Source organism: Osmerus mordax, chromosome 25 (assembly GCF_038355195.1).
Source record: "Osmerus mordax isolate fOsmMor3 chromosome 25, fOsmMor3.pri, whole genome shotgun sequence".
Lineage (NCBI taxonomy): Eukaryota > Metazoa > Chordata > Actinopteri > Osmeriformes > Osmeridae > Osmerus > Osmerus mordax.
Window position 1 is genome coordinate 9,216,344 of NC_090074.1, and position 21,486 is coordinate 9,237,829.

The window sequence follows — 21,486 nt, forward strand, 5'->3', positions numbered from 1 at the left end:
TTAAACATTTTTCTCACAATGTTTCTGATATTAAACTTCAATCAAACTGGGAGTCCAGAGTGAATCCCCAGTAACTCTGTGGAGTTGCTTGTGCTGAACTGTAGTTTAATGTCCTCACAACTAGATGGCAGCACACAACCATCCTTGATGCAAGCTAGAGGACGCAGTCACACCCTCTTCCATCTACTAGGGAGAATCTCTTCGACTCCCCTGTCAAACTGCTCTCATAGCTTCGATCACCCCCCTCCCTCATTCCTTCTCTCTACCCATCTGTCCCCCCCCCACCTTCCTTCCTCCCGACCACCACCTTCTCCCCATTCACCTCCCTCTCTTAACTCCTCCCTTTTCCTCCCTTCCTCCCCCCCCCCCCTGTTATGGGGTGGACACAGTTGACTGTTTGTTCCGGAAGGTTTCGAAGAACGCCAGCATGCCCTTCTTGACACTGGGGGCAGAGCCTGCCTTGGAGGGGGCGTGTCCCAGATGGCGTGGTGGGAAGGTGAAGCCATCCATGGAGTTGGCCCGCTTGACCTTTGAACCCGCTCGCCACATCTTTGACCTGGGGGGTGGAGTCTGGGCCACCAAGCACTTTTGGTACTGGACCTATAGGGAGAGATCTGTTTTAGAGCTCTGCCTTAGCTAGCATCCCTCCATTCCTTCCTTCTTTCTTTCCTTACTTCCTTCTTCCTGCCTTCCCTTCTTCCTTTCTTCCTTCCCTTCATCCTCCTCCCTCTTTTATTCCCATCTTCTGTCCTTAACACCTTCCTTCCTGTCACTAATAAGGACATACAGCTACTCACAGTGAGCATGACCCCTCACTTATGACCCTTGACCCATCCCGTCTGACCCCTGACCCACCATGCATGCGGCCTGCACAGCCTCAGAGATAATGCCGGCGTCCGGTTCGCACCAGAACACGTGACAATCGAAGCCCTGTGTGCCAGCGTCCACGATCACGGCAAAGGTGTGGGTGTCATGGCCGACGCCCAGGAAGGTGAGGTATCGCACCTCAGACTCCCAGAACGACTCATCCTTATCCTGAGAAACAGACAGGTCAGACAGACAGGTTCCTTATCCTGAGAGACAGACAGATGCAGAGAGAGAGAGAGATAGAAATAGGATAGGGGGTAGAGAAAGAGAGGTACAGAGCGAGAGGTAGAGAGAGAGAGGCAGGGGGAGAGAGGGTGTAGTATGTAGTGCAGTGCTCCTCACCTCTCCTTTCCACAGGGACAGCACTTTGTCAGTCACATGGAGGACAATGGGCTCCCACTCATCCCTGTCTGTGGTATTCATGATGCTCTCTATGGCCCTGTTCAGAACCTCCATACCTACACCGAGAGGAGAGGAGGAGGAGATGAAGAGGAGAGGAGGAGAGTAGAATGGCAGAAGAAAAGGAGTGGAAAGGTCAGGAGGAGAGGATCAGGAGAAGGGGAGGAGAGGAGAGGAAGAGGAGAAGAGCAGGAGAGCAGGAGAGGAGGAGAGGACTCACCCATGGCCCTGCAGACAGGCAGGTTACCGACGTACTGGACATCAAACTTCTGTACCCTCTGTCTGACGGCATCCAGGAAATCCACTGCAACGCAGCACACAACGTCAGCCAATCACACAGCCATGCCATCACCGTCACAGCCAATTACACAATAACCTTCATTCTACAACCAATCACACCATCAGCCCAGGTCATTAGACCAGGAGGATCTCTGTAGCAGAGCATCAAACCACCTCCACAATGTAACCAGGCTCACAGGATTGTTTCCGAGATAAGGCAGCCTCACCTTGGCGTGGGAGGTCCTCGGGGGAGATGCTCTCCATGGTGACAGAGCGGGCCATGGATGGGTGGAGTGATGCCTTCTCCGACATAATCTACACACACACACATTTATTAATAGAGCAAACTCATTGTGTGTGTGCTTGCGTGTGCGTGTGTGTGTCAGCATCACCTTTGAGCACATCTGGTGCAGTGCGCTGGCGATGGCCTTGGCTGGAGCGTTGCAACGGAACACATGACACTTGAGCATGCAGGTGTCTTTATCACTAGCCACGAACGCAAAGTCCCTGAGAGTATGAGAGGAGAGGTGGGAAGAGGAGAGGTAAGGGGAGGGGTGGGGAGGAGAGGAGAGGTGGGGAGAGGAGAGGAAAGGGGAGGGGTGGGGAGGGGAGGGGAGGGGAGGAGAGGTGGGGAGAGGAGAGGAGGTAGTCCACACCTCAGCATGAGTTGAATAGGAGACATTAAGTCAGGCAAGACTAAAGGATCCCAGACAACTTTGTAAGCATGTCACAGATAATGATTGTTCTGGTCATTCTAACTCAAGTCATTTTAAAATACAGAAAGCCAAACCCATCCACCCATCTCTCCATCCATCTATCTATCCATCAAGCCATTCACCCATCCATTCATCCATCCATCTGGCCAGTTGTCCAGAACATCGCTACACAGCCCATATCAGACTAAACTTCTGGAGATGCTACATGATGATGCAAGCTGATGACGAAGCACAAACGTCACTGCAACAGAAAGTCCACCAATAAAATTCTGATTACCTGTCTCTATGGCAACCAGGGGCGGAGAGAAAAGAAGCAGAGTTAAAAAGTTAGAATCTACAGGAAGCTGCTCCAAAGGGTGGACAACCAACAGGAAGTAAACAGGAAGTAGAAAAGCAATGCCGGCAATGAACTGCAGTCTCACGGACAAACAGACAACCGCAATCTGACTGGCTGAGTACCATGAATGAGCAGCAATGCCATTGGCTGACCTGCCATTGTTGCAGCCCACGCCCCACACACGGATGCTCATTATTGGCTGGCAGTGGATGAGGGTGTGGTCTATGGGGTCCATCAGGCTCAAGGTGTCCTTCTTCAGAACCATCATCATGTCCTGACCCTAAGGGTCAAAGGTCAACTCTTGTTAGGGTTCATAATAATAATGAGTTTAGTAGACGTTTTTAGCCATAGTGACTTACAGATGGGGATGATTTATTCCATATCATCTCTTCTTCTCCCCTCTCCCCTTCCTCACCTCACCTCACTCAGTATTTTTGTTAAACAAAAAACCCAAACATATGGCAGCAGAACCACAAGGTCTGCCATGAGAGGCGACTGTATAGTTCCATTAAGGAAAAGCACTTTTAGTAAATCCGCTATCTCTGTGAGAGCTTCCCATGTCTGGAATACACTGCCATCAGACACACATAACTGCACCACCTATCACACTATCACACCAAAAACGTGAAGACATGGCTAAAGGTTAACCAGATTTGTGAACATAACCCCTAACTGAGTATTGCCGCTTTCCATGTTGTCTGTAGCTTGTGAGGTGTGGAAACACTTTGTTTCTTTTATGGATTTAGTCTTGTTGCTTTTTGTTCTATATTGCTCTATCTGTATGCTACGTCTTGCTTGTCCTACGTTGCCCTGCGTGTGCTCATTGTTTAATGATTGTATTGTAACTGTTTTTAATAACCTGCCCAGGGACTGCGGTTGAAAATTAGCCGACTGGCTAAAACCGGCACTTTTACTGAAACGTTGATTAATGTGTACTGTCCCTGTAAAAATAAACAAAATAAACTAAACCCCCCCCTTCCTTCCTCATCTCCCCTCCACCTTCCTCACCTCCCCCCAGGCCCCCAGCACGTCGCGGTCCTCAGCCTTGTTGTGGGAAAGCTGCTGGATGCAGTTGTTGACAGCAAGACTACTTTTCCCAGGAGTCAGTTCTTCCTCTGGAATCTCTACCCAGCCCAAGGAGCGCACAGCGAAGCACTGAGGAGAGGAGGAAATGAAGAGAGACAGGGGGGAAGGAGAGGAGGGAAGAGGAGAGGAGAGGGAAGGAGAAGAGAGGGAGGGGAAGGAGAGGAGAGGGAAGGAGAAAAGAAGAGCAGAGGTGAGGAGAGGAGAGGAGAGAGAGGGGAAATAGAGGAGAGAAGGGGGAAGGAGGTGAGAGGAGGGGAGACAAGAGATTAAGTGTATATATGGAGCATCTCAGTACTGCATGCAGCAATCTATTATCCTGCCAGATCAATACCCCCTGCCCGGCTCCTTACCTCTGCCCCCCCCTTCTCCACACCCCCTTCTCCCTGTACCTCCCCCCTCATATCCCACTTAAGTGCACAGCTCTATCAGCTTTATTGGAGAAATGTACCTGAGTGCATTAGTCCTGTAAAGGCTACTTTGTGTGTGTGTCTGTGTGTGCATGGGCATGTGTGCGTATCTTGGCCCTAAACAGAATATTACAACAAAAAGTCCTGTTGACCAGGGCGGTCTCCATTACACTCCCACCCCCTCTGGTTTAACCCCTGGGAAGATTAATGCAGATCCCAGCAAGGGGGTGGGCGGGGGGGGGGGGGGGGGGCTGGGGGGAGACAGACAAAGATGCTGAAACAGCCCTTCTGTTACCTCCGGTTACTTCCTGTTACCATGGAGAACTCTGAAGAGATAGGCAGGTCTGGGCTCTGATCCATCTAAATCATTATTGTGCCATTAATTTCTGTTCTATATCATTCGATTTCATCCATTTATTCCATCCTGTATCCCTCTATTCCCCCCCATCTCCTGCAGTATTTAGTTCAGGTCAATCCTGTATCATCCAAGACATTTCTGTAGGGTTTCTGCAGTGCATTGGAGTATGTGTGTGTGTGTGTGTGTGTGCGTGTGTATGTGCGTGCATCTGTAGGTACCTTGGAATCTGGATCCATGCTGGCAGAGAAATAATCATCCTGCCAGGAGAGCCTAGGACACAGGGACAACACTGTCATTAGAGGAGAGTACTGCTGACACGCACACACACACACACACACACACACACACACACTAACACTCACAAATCCATGCCAACACATACACGTGCACATACAGGCACATGCACACATACTCGCATACTTTACACACACATGAGGAGAGCTGATAGGTCGGGCAGGGGACATCTGGCGCTCCATAGGACGCAGCAACCCTTGAAGAACAGCCAGAATTCCCGCCCTCCAGATCAGCTCAGCTGAATCACACACACGCCTATGCACATACACCCACGCACACGCACACTTACACACACACACAAGTACACTTACAATCACACAAACAGGTACACACACACTAATGCACATACACTCACACACACTCAATATGTGTATATCCTAATATATATATATTAGGATTCATATTGATATTACTGAAGTGATTTCATCAAAATGAAAATGAAATGACCTTCAAGGGGAGCAGGTCTCAATAACCTGACCTGATATGACTGATTACTGTCATCCACAGATGACAGGAATCAGTGTGTGTGTGTTTGTGTGTGCGTTTTTGTGTGTTTACGTGTGAGTGTGTGTGTGTACCTGTTGTTGATAGAGGTGGAGGGACTCTCTGTTAACCTGGGTCTGGACCCTCGTCTGCCATCAACATCTACAATCTGGAGAGAAGAGGACACGTGTGTGTACATGCGTGTGTTGGTGTGTGTGTGTGTGCTGACCTTGCTCTTGCTGTGTGAGGCTATGAGGGTGCTGTAGGGGTGTGTGTGTGTGTGGTCTTGTTTATCCACCCTTGTGGCGACCAAATATCCTCACAAGTATAGTGAAACATGAAAAACTTATAGATTTATAGGTTTTAGGGTTAGAATTATTGTCAGGTTTAGAGGTTAGTGTTAAAAACCGTGCTTGTGAGTGTGTGTCTGTGAATGTGTGTGTCTGTGCTGACCTGGGTCTTGCTGTGTGAGGCGGTGAGGGTGTGTGTCTGTGCTGACCTGGGTCTTGCTGTGTGAGGCGGTGAGGGTGCTGTCCTCCTCAGCGCTGTAAGAGGGATGCTGCCACTGGGTGGCGCCAGTGGGGACATGCCAGTAGTAGGTGCCCAGGCTGTCTCTGATGGTGCGCCAGCCAGACGGCAAGTCACCGTCCAGATCCACACTCTGGTCACTCCACAGGCTGTCTGTGGAGACACACACACGTACACACCAACGTACACACACACACATGTACACACACACACGTACAAACACACATATACACACACAGTAACACAAATAGGAGTCAGAGGAGGGGATGAGATCATTTCAGTAGGCCAGCTGTCACCTTTCAGATTTCCTATTAACCCCTGTACAGTACAATGGATATACTGTGAGTGATAACATGGATCTCAGGAGGATAGAACAACAGTCCACCATGATCCGGACTGAAAGTGCAGAGTAAGAATTTATGAAGAGCAGACTCTCTCCTTGGCAGAGGAGGTGAGAGGAGCAGAGGGAGGAGGATGCCGTTAAGGGAGGAGGGAGAGAGGGGTTGCGTTCCGTGAGTGCTCGGCACGCAAACCTGTTCTGTGACATCAACGCAATGTGCTTAACTGGAGGGAGTGGTGAGAGAGAGAGACAGAGAGAGACAGAGAGAGAGAGAGAGAGAGAGAGAGAGAGAGGAGAAAGAGGGCAGATGGAAAGAGGGAGGGAGAAAGAGACAGTTAGGAAAGGTAGAATTAGAGTGAATTGGAGAGAAAAATTTGAGACAGAGAGAGAGAGGAACAGAGAGAGAGTTTTAGTAGAGAGATGGTAAAAGTGGGTCAGTAGTGACAAGAGCTAGTCTGGGCACGGGTGGACTGAGAGAGCGCATGTCTGTGTATGCGTGTGTGAGTGTGTGTAAATAAATGCATGAGTGTGTGTACCTTAAAGGCCTACTTTGTGTGCCATTCTCAATATGAGGGCAGAGATGAGTGCGGGAAAGGGGGAGTAAGGGGGGGGGGAGGTTGGAACGGAAAGAGAGGGGGTGTTTGTGTCTTTCTGAGAGTTAAGATCTCTCATCAGATGAAAGATTGTGGCTGCATGGTGGTATGGGGGGATAAAGGAATGGTGGGAAGGAGGCTGAAAAATGGAGAGTCTTATTGACTAACTCTCTTACTAACCCACTTCTTGACTGACTCACTGTTTTACCTACTGTTGAGCTGACTGTTTTACTGACTTACTGCTTAAATGACAGCTGAACCGACTGACTGACAAGCTGACTAGTGCCAGTGTGTATTATGTGTTTGTGCCCAGATTTGCTGTCGCTCTTGTTCTGTTGTTCTGAGTGGAGGTGTGTGTGTGGGGGGTGGGGACTTAAAGGTCTTCTTCCAAACATACACAGACCTGCCTGTTCTACCATCCCCTCTACTGTTCTCACTTCTCCTCTCCTCTTCTCCTCTCCTTTCCTCTGCCCTCCTCTCCTGTCCTGTCCTGCTCTGTCCTGTTCAAGTATTGAATGGTTAGATGATACAGGGTATCATATTCCAGCCAGACGGACAGAATTCCTGCATCTCCCCTCACCTCCTCTCCTCTTCTCTCTTCATCTCACCTCCGTGTCTCCTCACTATCCCTCCTCCTCTCCTCTCCTTACCTCCTCACCTCCTCTTCTTACCTTCTCTCCTCACCTCCACTTCTCTTCTCACCTTGTCTCCTCACCTCCTCCTCTCAACACATCTCCTCCACTACTCTCCTCACGTCCTCTCATCACCTCCTCTCTTCACAGTGCTCACTCTGCAGATATTCAATAGAACTGCTCAGATTTCAATGTTTTCCAATTTTTCAAGGGAGAGAGAGTGAGAGAGGGGGGAGATAGAGAAGGAGAGGGAGAAGGATGGAGAGAAGTAGTGAATTATTGATGAGCCTCAAAGAAGAATCTTATCAGTCCACTGTCACTCCAGTACATATGGACATACACAGTGTTTTCGTGTATGTGGTATAAATGTGTGATTCATGTGTGTGTGCATGTGTGTGCGTGCATGTGTGCATATGTGTATGTGTGTTGTTTGTATACGTACAGCTCCTCCTCTCACTGTCACTTATGGCGCCAGTCGCCACAGCGCCAGGCCTTCCAGCCAATCAGATGCTAGATACAGATCAGCGGCAGACTGGCTCCTCGGGACTCCGACTGTTACCTAGGCAATCCCAGGTGGCCAATCAGAGCTGATGCAGAGAATGAGCCGCTGAGGGGGGCTTCTAACAGCTGTAACTACTGTCACATGTGTCTCTACATCTCTCTTTCTCTCTTTTTCTGTCTCTCCTTCCCTCCCTCTTTCCTTCTATTTCTCGTTCTGTCTCCTATTTCTGTATCTGTCTTTCCTTCTCTCTGTCTCATCTCCCTCCATCGCTCTGTACTCTACCAGTGAGGATCTGGGGGATAGAGGGATAGAGATGAGTGATGAAAAGAGAGAAAGAGAGAGGATGCTGCATCTGGTGAGTAAGGTCAGAGACTGCCAGAGGGATTACTGACCAGAGAGGATCACAGCATCAATCAGGGATCAGCACACACACACACTCCACACACACACATACCTCACACATGCACAACACACACACATATACCCGATGTACACACACACATACCCCACATACACGACACACACACGCATACATACACGCACACCTACACACCACATGTGCATTAATACTCAAACACCACACATATACACATCATACGCACATACATACTCACACACCACACATACACACACATACCCCACATACACACACAACACACACACACGCATATATACACACACACACTGACACACACCATATGTATACAATCAACTGATAAACCCCTAACCTTACACAACAACAACTTTCTTGACCCTGGTCTTCATGACCCTGGTCATTCCCTGTAATGTAATCATCTCTCTTTCTCTTTCTATCATTCTCTCTGTCTCTCTGACCTTTTCTCCTTCTCCCTTTTGCTTTCTTTCTCTCCCCATCCTTCTCAGCCCCCCCCCCCTCTCTCTATTGGTTAGCTCCCCTCTTCCTTTGCCTATCTCTCTCTCCCTTTCTCTTTCCCTCTCTTCATCTCTCTCTCTCTCTTTCTCTTCGTCTCTTTCTCTCTCTATGTGAGGGGAGCTATTTTTGGAGCAGTGACGTAGGGTGTTAAGACAGAGGCCAGTGTGTGTGAGTGTGTGGTTGGGGGGTGGGGGGGTGTGAGGGGTGCCTGCGCTGGTGTATTAGAGAGAGTGATACCAGTGCAGTGATGTTGTGTTCTGAATAAAGGGTTATTCAACAAATGAAAATATTTTTGTGAAAGATGTATTCTAAGTCTTCAAGTTTCAAACTGTGTCATAAAAAATGACATAAACAAGTGTCCTACATAGTGTTCAACCCAGTTAACTGTCTGCATCCCTCTCTCTGCACGTGGCAACAGTTACCACGACAACACAGTCCTGTGGCAACTACCAGCTAAACATATCCCATAATTGGCATGTCTGCAGAGGACCACTCTGGTGGCCTTCAGAGGAGGGGCGAGGATAGTACAGACTATCCTAGCCCAGACAAAGTCTGGGCTAGGATAGTAACCTTCACATAGGCCATTCAGAGAGGAAGGGCAACGACAATACAGTGTAGAATTCAATACCATCAATACCTTAGAATTATTTAGACTGTTGTACTTTTTCTACTTTTTATATTTAAGATTCTTATATGTTTATCTTATGCACCTTCCTGCCACAGTAAATTCCTTGTTTGTGTGAACTTACATGCAAATAAAGCTCTATCTGATTCTAAACACTCGTCCAGAATTTAACATGCAGGCTACGGATTTACAATCCACACCCTACTATGTTAGCATGCAGAACAAGCTAACTCCACAATGTTAGCACGCAGGCTTGTAACAAGCTTACTCCACTATTAGCATGCAGATGTGTAACACGGTAACTCTACTATATTAGCATGCAGGCTTGTAACAAGCTAATCTCAATGTGTTCAAATGCATGTGTGTAACAAGCTCCACACTGTTAGCATACAGGGATTTAACATGTTAACTTTACTACGTTAGCTTTCTTACTCTTCTTTGTTAGCATGTAGGCATGTAGTAAGGTAACTCCCCTAAGTTAGCATGCAAGCTTGTAACAATCTTACTCCACTATTAGCATGCAGACGTGTAACTAGCTAACTCTACTTAAGTAGCACGCATGCTTGTAACAAGCTAATCTCAGTATGTTCAAATGCATCCATGTAACACAATAACTCCACACTGTTAGTATGCAGGGGTGTAACATGCTAACTTTCCTATATTAGCATGCAGGCTTGTAACAAAACAACTTTTCTATGTTAGCATGCAGGAGTGTAACAATGTAACAAGCTAACTTCTCTGTGTTAGCATGCATGAGTGCAACAAGGTAACACGCTAATTCCACTATGTTAGCATGCAGGCTTGTAACAAGCTACCTCCAGCTTGTTAGCATGCAGTCTAGCTAGTGTCTGAGGCGTGTGAGGAATGATGTGGTGGTGGGGGGGGGGCCTTCCATGAATCAGCACCTGTAGTATAACACTGCGTTAACATTAAAAGGATGGCGGGAAAGAGAGAGAGAGGAAGGAATGAAGAGCAAGCAAGGTAGAGAATGAAGAAGATAAGCAAAAGGAAGTGAGATCGAAGGGAGAGAGACGGGCAAGGAAGGAGGAGGGGTTTGGGGTGGACAGACCAGACAGTGCACTCACACCTGCAGACAGATACTAACGCCTCCCTCTCTCCTCCCTTTCTCCTCTTTCCGCCCTCTCTCCTCCCTCTCCTCAGCAAACATGTGACCAGGAGTAAGAGAGTGGAGGACTAGGTTAGGTGAGTCCAGGTTAGAGTGTGTTGGGTGCTGTCTGGGTGTGTATATGTGTGAGTGTGTGTGTGTGTATATGTGGGTACTCACCCTCATAGTTGACTATGATGATAGCCAGCATGTAATCCTTTCCCAGCATGGTAGAGGTACTCCTGTCCACCTGCTTAACTGTGACACATTCCACTCCTCAAAGCTCCCACGTCACCAAGACAACTGCCCTTCTCTCTCTCTCTCTCTCTCTCTCTCTCTCTCTCTCTCTCTCTCTCTCTCTCTCTCTCTCTCTCTCTCTCTCTCTCTCTCTCTCTCTCTCTCTCTCTCTCTCTCTCACACACACACACACACACACACAAACACACCCTCACACACACATTAATGCTGCTCGCAATGACTGCACTCAGAGCCAGGCATACACTCACATGCCAAAAGGATTAAAATCTACTCCACTCTCTTTCTCAATACCTCTCTCGCAATCTCTCTCTCCTCCTTCCTCTCTTTCTCCCTGAGCAGTCCCGGCACTGTTGTTCTCTCTCTCTCTCTCTCTCTCTCTCTCTCTCTCTACCCCTCTACTCTATCCTTTCTCTTTCTATCTCTTTCCTCTGATCTATCTCTCCATCGGAGCTGGAGGGATGCTGCTTGTTTTATGGCTGCTGTCTCTCTTTCCGCTCTTTGCCTGTATTGTGTTCCACGATGCCTGCAGCTCTCTCTCCCCTCCTCTCTGCCTCCACCCCTCTCTCTCTCTCTCTCCTCCTTCTCCTGCTCGCTCCACCCTCTCTCCCTCCACATATACCCACCCCTCGCAAGGAGAAAACAGGACAGGAGAGAAGCTCCAAAGAACAGCGGTCTCCTCCAATGCAGACTGGAACTAAAGTAGACCATCCCCCCAGACATGACTAATGACATGTAGTGCGTATACGTGTGTATATATGTGTTTGTAAGCAAATGAAGGATAATAGGATTTAATTCAATTTGCCTTGCACCCATGCATGTATGTGTGCGTCTGTGTGTGTGTGGTGGAACCTGTTTTTGTTATGGCCTCTGTGGTAAACACATCCAATGTCCTGGGAGGAAGAGAGAAAGCATGAGAGACAGAAAGGCATCATATTTTAACTTTATACAGACCATAAACATGATAAATCACAGGTATATAACATCTGGATTTTGAGATTTAGAGATTGTTAAAATCCCAAACAGCAAACAGACAGGAGAGATGGATGGATGGGTGAACAGGGGGTGGATGCATGGGCTGTGGATGTGTCTGTGATCCAACATTTGATAGAAAGCTATCCTGTCTGTAAAGCTGTGAGGTCCACCTTAATCAAAATCCCAGCTCCGTCACCGGTATTGCCACCGCCACCGGCCTGCTCCCCGCTTGCATCATCCTCCCACCTCACTTCCCCGTTACCTTGACAACCGCTACCCGCTCGCGCGTCAGAGAAGGAGGCTGAGCTTTGAAGCGAGGTAACGACAAACTGAACAGTGCAGGTGCAGCTGTACAGTAATGTATGCTTTAAGCTACTGTTAAAACATGTCAACAACATAGAGTAGCCGTTCTTCGGAAACCTTCCCTAAATTATAACTTGTAGAGCATGAGTCAGAATGGCGTAAATAAAACACAGGAAACGAGAGATATGGGAGAGACGCGGTTTGTCAGCCACACCACTCGGGCAGGACAATTAATCGAGACCAGATGTGCAGTGATTCGCAGACATGTCGAACGACAAGGTTAGTGGCATAGAGGCGAGGGAGAAGAGTTCAAATGAACTCTTTAAAGTCGCTCTATGAACGCCTGTGTATTTGTCCTCTATCTATCCGGTATGGTCAACAGTCTGTCGGGTGTGACTGTTATTTTTACGGTAGTTTAACTTTAAGCTAGCTAGCTGAACTACTCGCTAGCATAAGTTAACGCGTTAGCTTGTAATGTATCCTGGGAAATTTGCATTGCCCGATTACTAGAACTAGCAGTAACGAAACGATAATAACTGCAGCGATAGGCGCGTTGTCTTTGTCATTTAGAAATTCTAGTGTCTTCTGCCTTTGAGACAACTTGTAGTAATGTGTGGTAATTTAATAGTGTGACGACTTTTTTTCCCATGAGCTTGGTTGTACAGTCACTGACTCATAGCTGTTAGCTTGCCAGCCAAGTCTGAAGTAATCGATGCCAGAATGTTGTGGGATGACTTTTTATGCTCTACGTGCGCACACACTCTTCAGTATATCAGTATAGGTCTACTGATATATTTTAAAGGACTTTAAAGGCCTACTGATATACTCAGAGTATATATATATATAGTCAAGGAACTTGACAGGCACATGTTTAATGTGTCTTGTGGACTGACTGGGGATGTTATGTTAGGATTTGAAACGTGTGTTTTTTGTACCCAAGAGTATGGAAGCAAAGAATATAAAAACTTCTAGACTCTTTCATTGTACTGAGTATGGTTGCTTCTTATTGGCTAGAAGTGTATCCTGTGTACTGAGTGTGGTTGCTTGTGACTGGCCAGAACCCCCTGAACAAGTTGAGGGATCTAGCGGATCTAAAGGACCAGCTGGAGGACATCCAGAGACGTGTGGAGGATGAGGTGCAGGCTGGGGTACCACAGGTACTGCTGGAACGCTCTACACTCACTCACACATGCACACACACATCCTTATAGCCACACACACACACACACCCTGGCCTCGGGGTATTGGCAGAGCAGTACTACACAGTAATGTTCTAGGAATGCACAAACACACAAATCATACACACACATAGATACCACACACACACACACTCTGACTCCAGGGTACAGACAGAGCAGGTATTACTACACACACACACACGTTCCATACACACAGTCTGATATTCAACCTAACCATAAGCAGCATTCAGCTTTGTTGTTGACTCATTTAAGAAGGTTAGCTGTAGTAGCCACAAGTTTTACTGTATCTAACATGTAGCCTTCATTTTGCTCTTCTTGTAACCAACCTATCACGGAGGATGAGACACATCCATGGATTATCCATGAGTCTTTGTTTATTTAACCTTCTCATGGACACAGACATGGGGCAAGCTTTTGCAAACTGAATGCATGCATGGTCAATGGCAAGATTAGGATCAGGATTTCCCGCAGCACTTTTCAGTTAAGGCGGCCGCCTAAGCAACACACGCCTGCCGCCTTGACTACGTCGTCAAATAAACAAAAACCAAACCGTGACCAACGCCAGTCTCCCTTCTCTGCAGAACGCACTAGTCTATTGCACAAACTACCCCCGCCCGGTCTGACGGCAAACCCCACTCTACCACCTTAACGAACACATTTTCATCGGAAAAACCCTGGTAATCATGTATAATTTCACAAAATGAAATATATTATTGTGCGAACTTGGTTTTACGATTGACCGCTCACATGTTCCAGGGTTTCACGCAGAAAATGTGCCGTCAGACCGGGCGGGGGGGGCTAGTTTGTGCGATAGACTAATGCGTTCTGCAGAGAAGGGAGACTGGCGTTGGTCACGGTTTGGATCGCTATCACTATAAAAAAATAGACAATGTAGTTAAGGCGGCAGGTGTGTGTTGCTTAGGCGGCCGCCTTAACTGAAAAGTGCTGCGGGAAACCCTTTGTTCTAAGGAGCTCCCATAAAGAGGAACAGTTAGGGTTCTGTTGCAATACGTGACAAGTTACTGCCTAGTTACCGCTAGTCCTATGAAATGAACTTCCATGTTGTGATGATGTCTTTGCCTCAACCTTTAAATTTTTCACATAGGAACTAACATGTAGCCTCTGTAGTCTGGCCTCCCCATTACAATATAGTTCCTCCTCCTGTCCACAGGGGGGCAGTGTGCTGGCATCCCCCTTCCTGAAGGGCTTCCTGGCCGGCTACATTGTAGCCAGGCTACGTTCCTCTGCCGTCCTGGGCGTCGCCATAGGAACTTGCACCGGCATCTTCGCCGCCCAGAACTTTGAGGTGCCGAACATAGAGCAGACTCTGAAGGACTACGCCAGCATGCTGAGAGGACCCAAGTGAGACCAAGCAGGCGGAGAGAGGAGATACTGCGTCTTCTCCTCCTAGGAGGAGGAACTGTGTGTCATTGAACCATCTTGACCTTCTCTGGAATCTCTGAACCGGGAACTCCCGCCTCCACTCCCTGCCCAACCCCCCAACCCCTCCGACTCTAAGTTTGCACTTGTTGGGTTTGAACTGTAAGAGAAGGTGACGTGTATTGTTGGGTGGAATGTCTCTTTAAAGAGAGCTGTGAGGTGTGTGTCTGGCTGGTTAATGTATCGTTTCATTCATCTGTGCAATCATTTCTCTCTCTCTGTGCAATAGCCTCTGGGCTTGTCTGTCGCTTGTTTTATATATCAACTGGACATTATGTTGTTGTCATTGTTGTTTTGGGAAAGCGGGATGTTTGGGAAGGAAGCGTTTTTATTTTAAACATTTTATGTAAACAGTGTCTCATCTCCACCTGCTTCACCTGGCTAGCTAGCAATAATAACTATACATTATAACATTAAAGCTGCATCATTAAAACAAGGGTACTATTTCCATATACCCTACCCAGCAATTATATATCCCCTCCTCCCCGCTAGCAGTGGGGTGTCAGGGGGTGGGGAGAGCCATGCTGAGAGGCCCTCTTCGTCTATGATGTCACACACAAGTCTGAGCCAGTGTGTACACGTTACTACAGTGGCATCTGGTGGCCAAAGCACGCCACTGCAGCTATGTTATACATAAGATGTTATCCATTTAGAAAATGCTTGGATCCAAAAAGGGATGCACAAATAGTGCACATAGAAAATCAAAGGTCAGAAGTGCATAGTTCTAATAGTATTTTGGTTATCAGAGTCAAGGATCAAAGAAAAGTCTACTGTTCCTGGCCATGTGGCCTAGGTGAGAGTGCAGACTTGAATCCAGATGAGTCTGTTCTCAGTTGAACTTGATCTTCTTCTTCTGTCATGAAGTAGCTGTTCCATTAGAGGAAGTCTTTGTTCCTGCCTGTTTGCATGCTCTATCAGTTACTGTACGACTGACTCAGTCTCTTTCTCAGTTTCTTTATATTATATTGGAAGAGTTTTTTTGTTTGTTTTGGTACTCTGTATTAAACTTGAATTCTATCAAGGTTCTTGAATAAAGTGTTTTTAACACAGCTAAGTGGCAGTTAATGATCTATGTGACTTGAATAATAATGGATTCACTTAGCAGCCACTGTTATTTAAAGTGACATACAAATGTGGAATGAAACCTGCAACCTCGGATGCTAATGCTCCACCACTGAGCTATACCCGCCACCCCCAACCTGGTGGTAAGTGTTGCAGAGATGGTTTAGGTTTCGGGTGTGAGGACTTCCTGGTAAGATGCAGGATGGGGGGTTCCCATGTCTTCTTTACAGGATTGACTAGAAAGGAGACTGCCTTCTCTCTCTTGTTCTCTCACACACACAGACACTATATGTGTCTAGTCAGGCAGGACTAGAAAGGTGGCTAGGTTGAATACATCAAGGCTGAGACAAAAAACATTTGAACGTTTGGATTTCATGGCATCAGCAGTGACTTTTTACCTTTAGCAGCAGAACCCTAAATTATGGTCATAGGTCATCAAGGGATGTGTCTCATATATGGATCTTGGAGTGTGGGCATGGCCTGAACGAAACAGTAGGTAACACAGTAACACTGATCGGAACGTGAATGTGTTGTCACATGATTCTTATAACACTCATTGATGTGACTCAAGTCACATCAACTCATGTTTTTTATTGATTACAGACAGTATTGGGGGTACAAAGATTACATTTGTCTGTAACGCAGTAATGTAACGCATTAGGTTCTGTTGCTAAAGGTTGGGTATAGCTCAGTGGTGGAGCATTAGCATCAGATCAATAAGACTGAAGGATGGGTGGTACATTTAGTCATCTAACATGCTCTTATCCAGAGCAACTTACAGTAAGTACAGGGACATTCCCCCGAGGCAAGTCAACATCATTTTGCACGGCCGGGAATCGAACTGGCAACCTTCATATTACTAGCCCGATTCCCTAACCGCTCAGCCACTTGACTCCCTAGAGTTTCTTAGAATCCTGCCAGCTTTTCTGAGGCATCGTGTGTGTGGTAGGTGTCCTATAGGGCAGGGAGCTTCCTGCCGATGATGAACTCAGAAGACCTGACCACACTACGTAGGGCCTTGCGGTCCCTGTCTGTGTAGCTCCCATACCACACTGTGATGCAACCAGTAAGAAAACTCTATAGTGCATCTGTAAAAGTTAATGAGGATGACCGAGTCCATGCCAAACTTCTTCAGTCTCCTCAAGAAGAAGAGGCGTATCCGGGCCGCTTTGACCACCTTGTCAGTGTGAGCAGACCAGGTAAGCTCATTGCTGATGTTCACCCCTAGGAACCTGAAGCAGCTGACCTTTTCCACTATGGATCCGTTGATGTGTAGGGGTGCATGCTCTTCCTCCTGCCGCCTCCTATAGTCCACAATCATCTCCTTGGTCTTACTGACGTTGAGAGAGAGGTTATTGTCCTGACACCATGATATCAGGGTATCAACCTCCTCTGTAGGCTGACTCATCACTGCCAGAGATGAGGCCCACGATGGTTGTGTCATCAGCAAACTTAACACTTAACTTAACGCTCTGGATAAGAGTGTCTGCTAAAAAAGGACTAAATGTAAGGAGGTTGGAGCTGTTGGTTGCCGCACATGAACAAGGAGAACAGGAGAGGGCTGAGCACACAGCCCTGGGGGGTGTCTGTGTTGGTGATCAGTGTGGATGAGGTGCGGTCACCGATTCGCACAACCTGTGGCCTTCCCGTTAGGAAGTTGAGGATCCACTTGCAGAGGGAGGCGCTTAGTCCCAGGTGTGATGATGTGTGTCTGCTCCCTAGCGCCATCCTGACGGCGTGGCATCTGTAGCGTTCAAGGAGCCGGAGGACGCAGACGTGTGCCAGGTGGCTCTGGAGGGGCGCTGGCTCGGGGGACGCAAGCTGTCGGCCCAGCTCTGGGATGGAACCACAGACTATAGGTGTGTATCTGTGTGAAAGAGTGTATCTGTGTGAAAGGGTGTGTGCTGAGAGAGAAATAATAGATATATATCACAGGTATAACTGATTTCTAGTTTATTAACCAGCCCTGAGTGTTTCAATCTTGTCTGGTGCTAGTTTTGATTGCATTCTTCCTCTCCTTAGTAATTCATTGGTCTGGGAATTTACACCATCTGAGGGCAGGGCATGCATAAACAATTATTCTAGATTAGTGAAATTATCTTTAAGGTTTTCTTTCCCCTCCCTTTCGAAACAGAACCCAAGTGTGGAAGATGTGAACAGACCATGATTATTTCTGGAGTTTACTCTGTAGTTTTAACCTTTGTCTCATCCAACTGTCATGCTTTTGAAAATAAAGGTGTGCAAACAGTACCCTGGCAGTGTGGACATATGTGTGTTCTTATATTTCACTGTGCAAAAACAATGGAAAACTTAAAACGGAACAGTTTTGTGTGTCTACCGATGCACAAACAAGGTTAATTGGATGTGCTTGCCTTTGGCAAGGCAGAAGCTATATTCTTCGTAAATCTTTGCACTAGATAGACAATGTCGGTGTCAAAATGTTCGTCTTGGTCCCGATTGCGTTGCTTGTATTCGCACGAATGTTCCTTTTGACGGTTTAGGCATCATTTTAGCTTTTGTGGAGAAAAGTGAAGCTAATGGTGGCTAACAAGCTAGCAACAGTCACTAACGTCACACCGTCACAAACTCATGCGTGATTACCCATAGTAGAACATTAGTTTATCAGCTCTTTAACTTCTGGGAGATAGCTACCTAAAACTTCAAAACAGCTGCAGAAGGGCTACAGGCCAAGTCCAGGATGATAACATGTAGCTAGCTATGTTTCCAGGCTGTGATATTAACACCCTCTATTTGTGTACGCCCTTCCAAAGCTTGTTGTATTTGCCAGTTTTCCAGAAATACATTTCAAGCTTATAAGCTTGAAAGCTTATACAAGCTTTGGGGGGCATATTTTCAGTTTGAAGGTGGTACTAGATTCCAAGGAAGATACTACCAGTGACAACGTTGTTAGAATCAGCTGGTTTCAAAGGGGGTTCTTTATTAATAAATGCAATGAGAAAATGTTTTAAAAAAAATATCCCTAGAAGGAAAAAACTTGAGGGTAAGTTTAAGTCATAGGCCTAATATAGGTTAGGACCATTTTTACACAATTGTTTTGATGCAACTGTTTCTACTATGTTAGGCTTCCATAAAGCCTATCACCATAAACATTCAAATATATATTATCTATGTTACATATGATTTGATATGTACTATTCCAATATATAGATATTAGTGTCATGTCTTTGAAATAAAGACACTGTATTCTATTTCATTTTCTGTCATTTGGGAGTGAGGTAAACAAAGAAACCACTTTACTGTCAATTATAAGTGAACATAAGTGTTCTCTACTGGATGGATAGATTAGACAGACAAAAACAGAGCTAGTTAGTCAACCATCTGCTAAGCGACCATAGAGATTCACACTATAGCTAACAGTATGTTCAGAGATCATGTGACAGATAAATACATGGGTCAGCTGATGAGGGGCTTTTGAGTGTTAACTGTCGCGACATCTCCATGGCTCGCTCGTCCTCCTCTCCTGATGGACAGGTGCATTTACACACCTTTCGCTTTTTACACCTATGAGAAGGAGAGGGATTTTGTTTTGAACACTTGGCTAAAACACTCTTCAAAAGCTGGCTTTGAGACACTGGAGACTCATGGCATCAAGTGTTTCCTGATGTACTTATTTACATTTAGTCATTTAGCGGACGCTCTTATCCAGAGCGATATTTAATCCACAGATGGACTGTAATCATGTTAGGAACTAAACCTCTGCAGTGGTTAAAGTACTTAAATAATTTCTGAAAGTACTTAAATAAGATCTGAATTATTTCTCTGAATCTTTATAAAGGAGACACTGAAACACAGTTACAGAAGTTCAACAGCAGGGGGAGTGAGAAGATCCATTCATAAAATAAAGATTTAGTGCCCATCCTGCAGTTACTGTATTCAGCCAGTGGATGCCGTTTTCCTCCTACCCAGGGAAGCTCTGCATGTGGTCGACGGTGTCGGGAAGAGGCACGCCGTGGCTCTCTGGCAGCAGCAGACTGAGCAGTCCGGACAGAATGGTCAGACCACCTATCAGGATGTTGGGAAGGGACTTGGAGTACTCCCCTGAAACACAGTGTGAGAGAGAAGAAAACCCAGATATAGATCAGAACAACAATAGATGGACAAGGAGGAGGGAGAGAGAGACGAAAAGGAAAAGAGAGGCGAGAGAGAAGGAGAAAAAGAGACATGCAAAGTAGACATACAAAGTAAAAGTAGAAGAAATGATTCTACAAAAGAAACACTAATCACTATTATTTTTTTGGAAACTGTCAAAAGATAGAACATTCTGCAACCCCTTTCAGGTGACAGGATATAACCCACCCTTTTACAAGAGAGCCTTTTTTGGAATCTCCTTATATACTATGATTACATGATTGCCTCACCTGTTTCACATCACCTTTGTAAATCAACTTGTCACATTGCTATTAGTCCTGAATGGCTCCTGTCCCAACTTGTTTGGAATGTGTTGCATGCATCAATATCAAAATAAACATTTACCTAAAACTATGCAGCTGATAAGGTAACACATAAAATACATAGTCTTTATATATTTTTTTGTTTAAATACAAAAAGTATTTAAACAAACTACATTTACAAATCACTTTAAAACAAATACAAACTCTGTTTTTATTAGCATTTTCCATACTGTCCCAACTTTTTTCGGAATTGTGGTTGTCCACAACAGACAGAACAGAACATTCTACAACCAACCCAGGTATATGAAGTACGGCGCTGAGATGCTGCCAATGCGGGATGCCATGGAGCACACCCCCACGGCTGTGTTTCTCAGGACAGTGGGGTAGAGCTCCGCTGTGAAGGCGTACAAGATGGAAAAAGCCACCGTCACGCCATACTTCCCGAACATTTCCAGAGTTGTGGAAATCCAGCTCTGGCCTGAAGAACAGATTACAGAGAGAAAGGCCAACGTGGGGATGAGATCAGGTGTGGAGTCTGAGACCTGGAGCTATGAGCTGTGACTCAAGGGTAGTCTCACCTGGAGGTAGGAGGTGGGTAAAAAACAACATCACTCCTCCCAGGAACTGTGTCCAGCAGAGGGAAGGCCGTCGTCCGCAGAAGCGGAACAGGAGCCAGGCCAGCAGGTAGGCCGGTACCTCGATGGTCGCCGACACAAAGCAGTTGAGGTAGGAGCTGCCATGAAGGTTGGACGTGTTGAGGGACAGGGCAAAGTAGCCGATGGACATGACAGTCCTAGACAGAGACGAAAGGGGGGTTGGTAAGGGATAAAGGGATGAAGGGTGTGAAGGTGATGGATGGAGGGATGAAGGGGGTAGGTAAGGGATAGAGGGATGAAGGGGGGGTTGGTAAGGGTGGTCCGAGATAAAAGGGAGAGAGGGCTGTGTGACTATGTTACAGGCTGGGTTTGGAGGTTGGGGCTGAGGCTTGGGTAGAGTTAGAGCTATGGCTGAGAGTAACACTAGGGCTAGGGCTAGATTGGTCTGGAGGTCAAGTATGGAACAGGCCTGAGGCTAGGGGTAAAGAAGTCTGGGAAAAGCTGAGGCCAGGGCTAGGGGTAGAGAAGTCTGGAAGCTGAGGCTGGGACCAGGCTAAGGCTGAGGCTCCAGGAACATCTGGGTGCTCTGTGTTTGTTGCCGGCGACTCGGGCGTCTGAGGGGCATCTGAGGGACTCACCAGACAATCCACAGGGTGACTGAGACCCAACAGATGTTTCTAGAACGCAACAGGTCACAGATGTTGTAGGTTTCTAACTTCCCAGACGCCAGCTCCATCTAAACACACACACATATACGCACAAATGCACACACACAACCACACACACACGTACAGGACTCCG

The 21,486-nt window shown here is 46.7% G+C and overlaps 2 protein-coding genes across 2 annotated transcripts; one reads left to right on the plus strand and one right to left on the minus strand.

Annotated features, from left to right (window-relative positions):
- Positions 1 to 372: 372 nt before the first annotated feature.
- LOC136933624 (amyloid-beta A4 precursor protein-binding family B member 3-like) lies at positions 373 to 10,761 on the minus strand. The gene is made up of 13 exons (XM_067229093.1): positions 10,624 to 10,761; positions 5,726 to 5,907; positions 5,322 to 5,395; positions 4,668 to 4,719; positions 3,607 to 3,753; positions 2,751 to 2,878; positions 2,539 to 2,544; positions 1,938 to 2,052; positions 1,773 to 1,860; positions 1,487 to 1,570; positions 1,210 to 1,325; positions 856 to 1,035; positions 373 to 600 (listed from the first exon to the last, which is right to left on the minus strand). The coding sequence occupies exons 1-13, from the start codon at positions 10,670 to 10,672 to the stop codon at positions 373 to 375; spliced, it is 1,449 nt and encodes a 482-aa protein (XP_067085194.1). The 5' UTR covers positions 10,673 to 10,761.
- A 1,290-nt stretch (positions 10,762 to 12,051) lies between these two features.
- Positions 12,052 to 15,662, plus strand: LOC136933732 (SLC35A4 upstream open reading frame protein-like). The gene is made up of 3 exons (XM_067229244.1): positions 12,052 to 12,255; positions 13,035 to 13,133; positions 14,347 to 15,662. The coding sequence occupies exons 1-3, from the start codon at positions 12,241 to 12,243 to the stop codon at positions 14,539 to 14,541; spliced, it is 309 nt and encodes a 102-aa protein (XP_067085345.1). The 5' UTR covers positions 12,052 to 12,240; the 3' UTR covers positions 14,542 to 15,662.
- Positions 15,663 to 21,486: the final 5,824 nt, after the last annotated feature.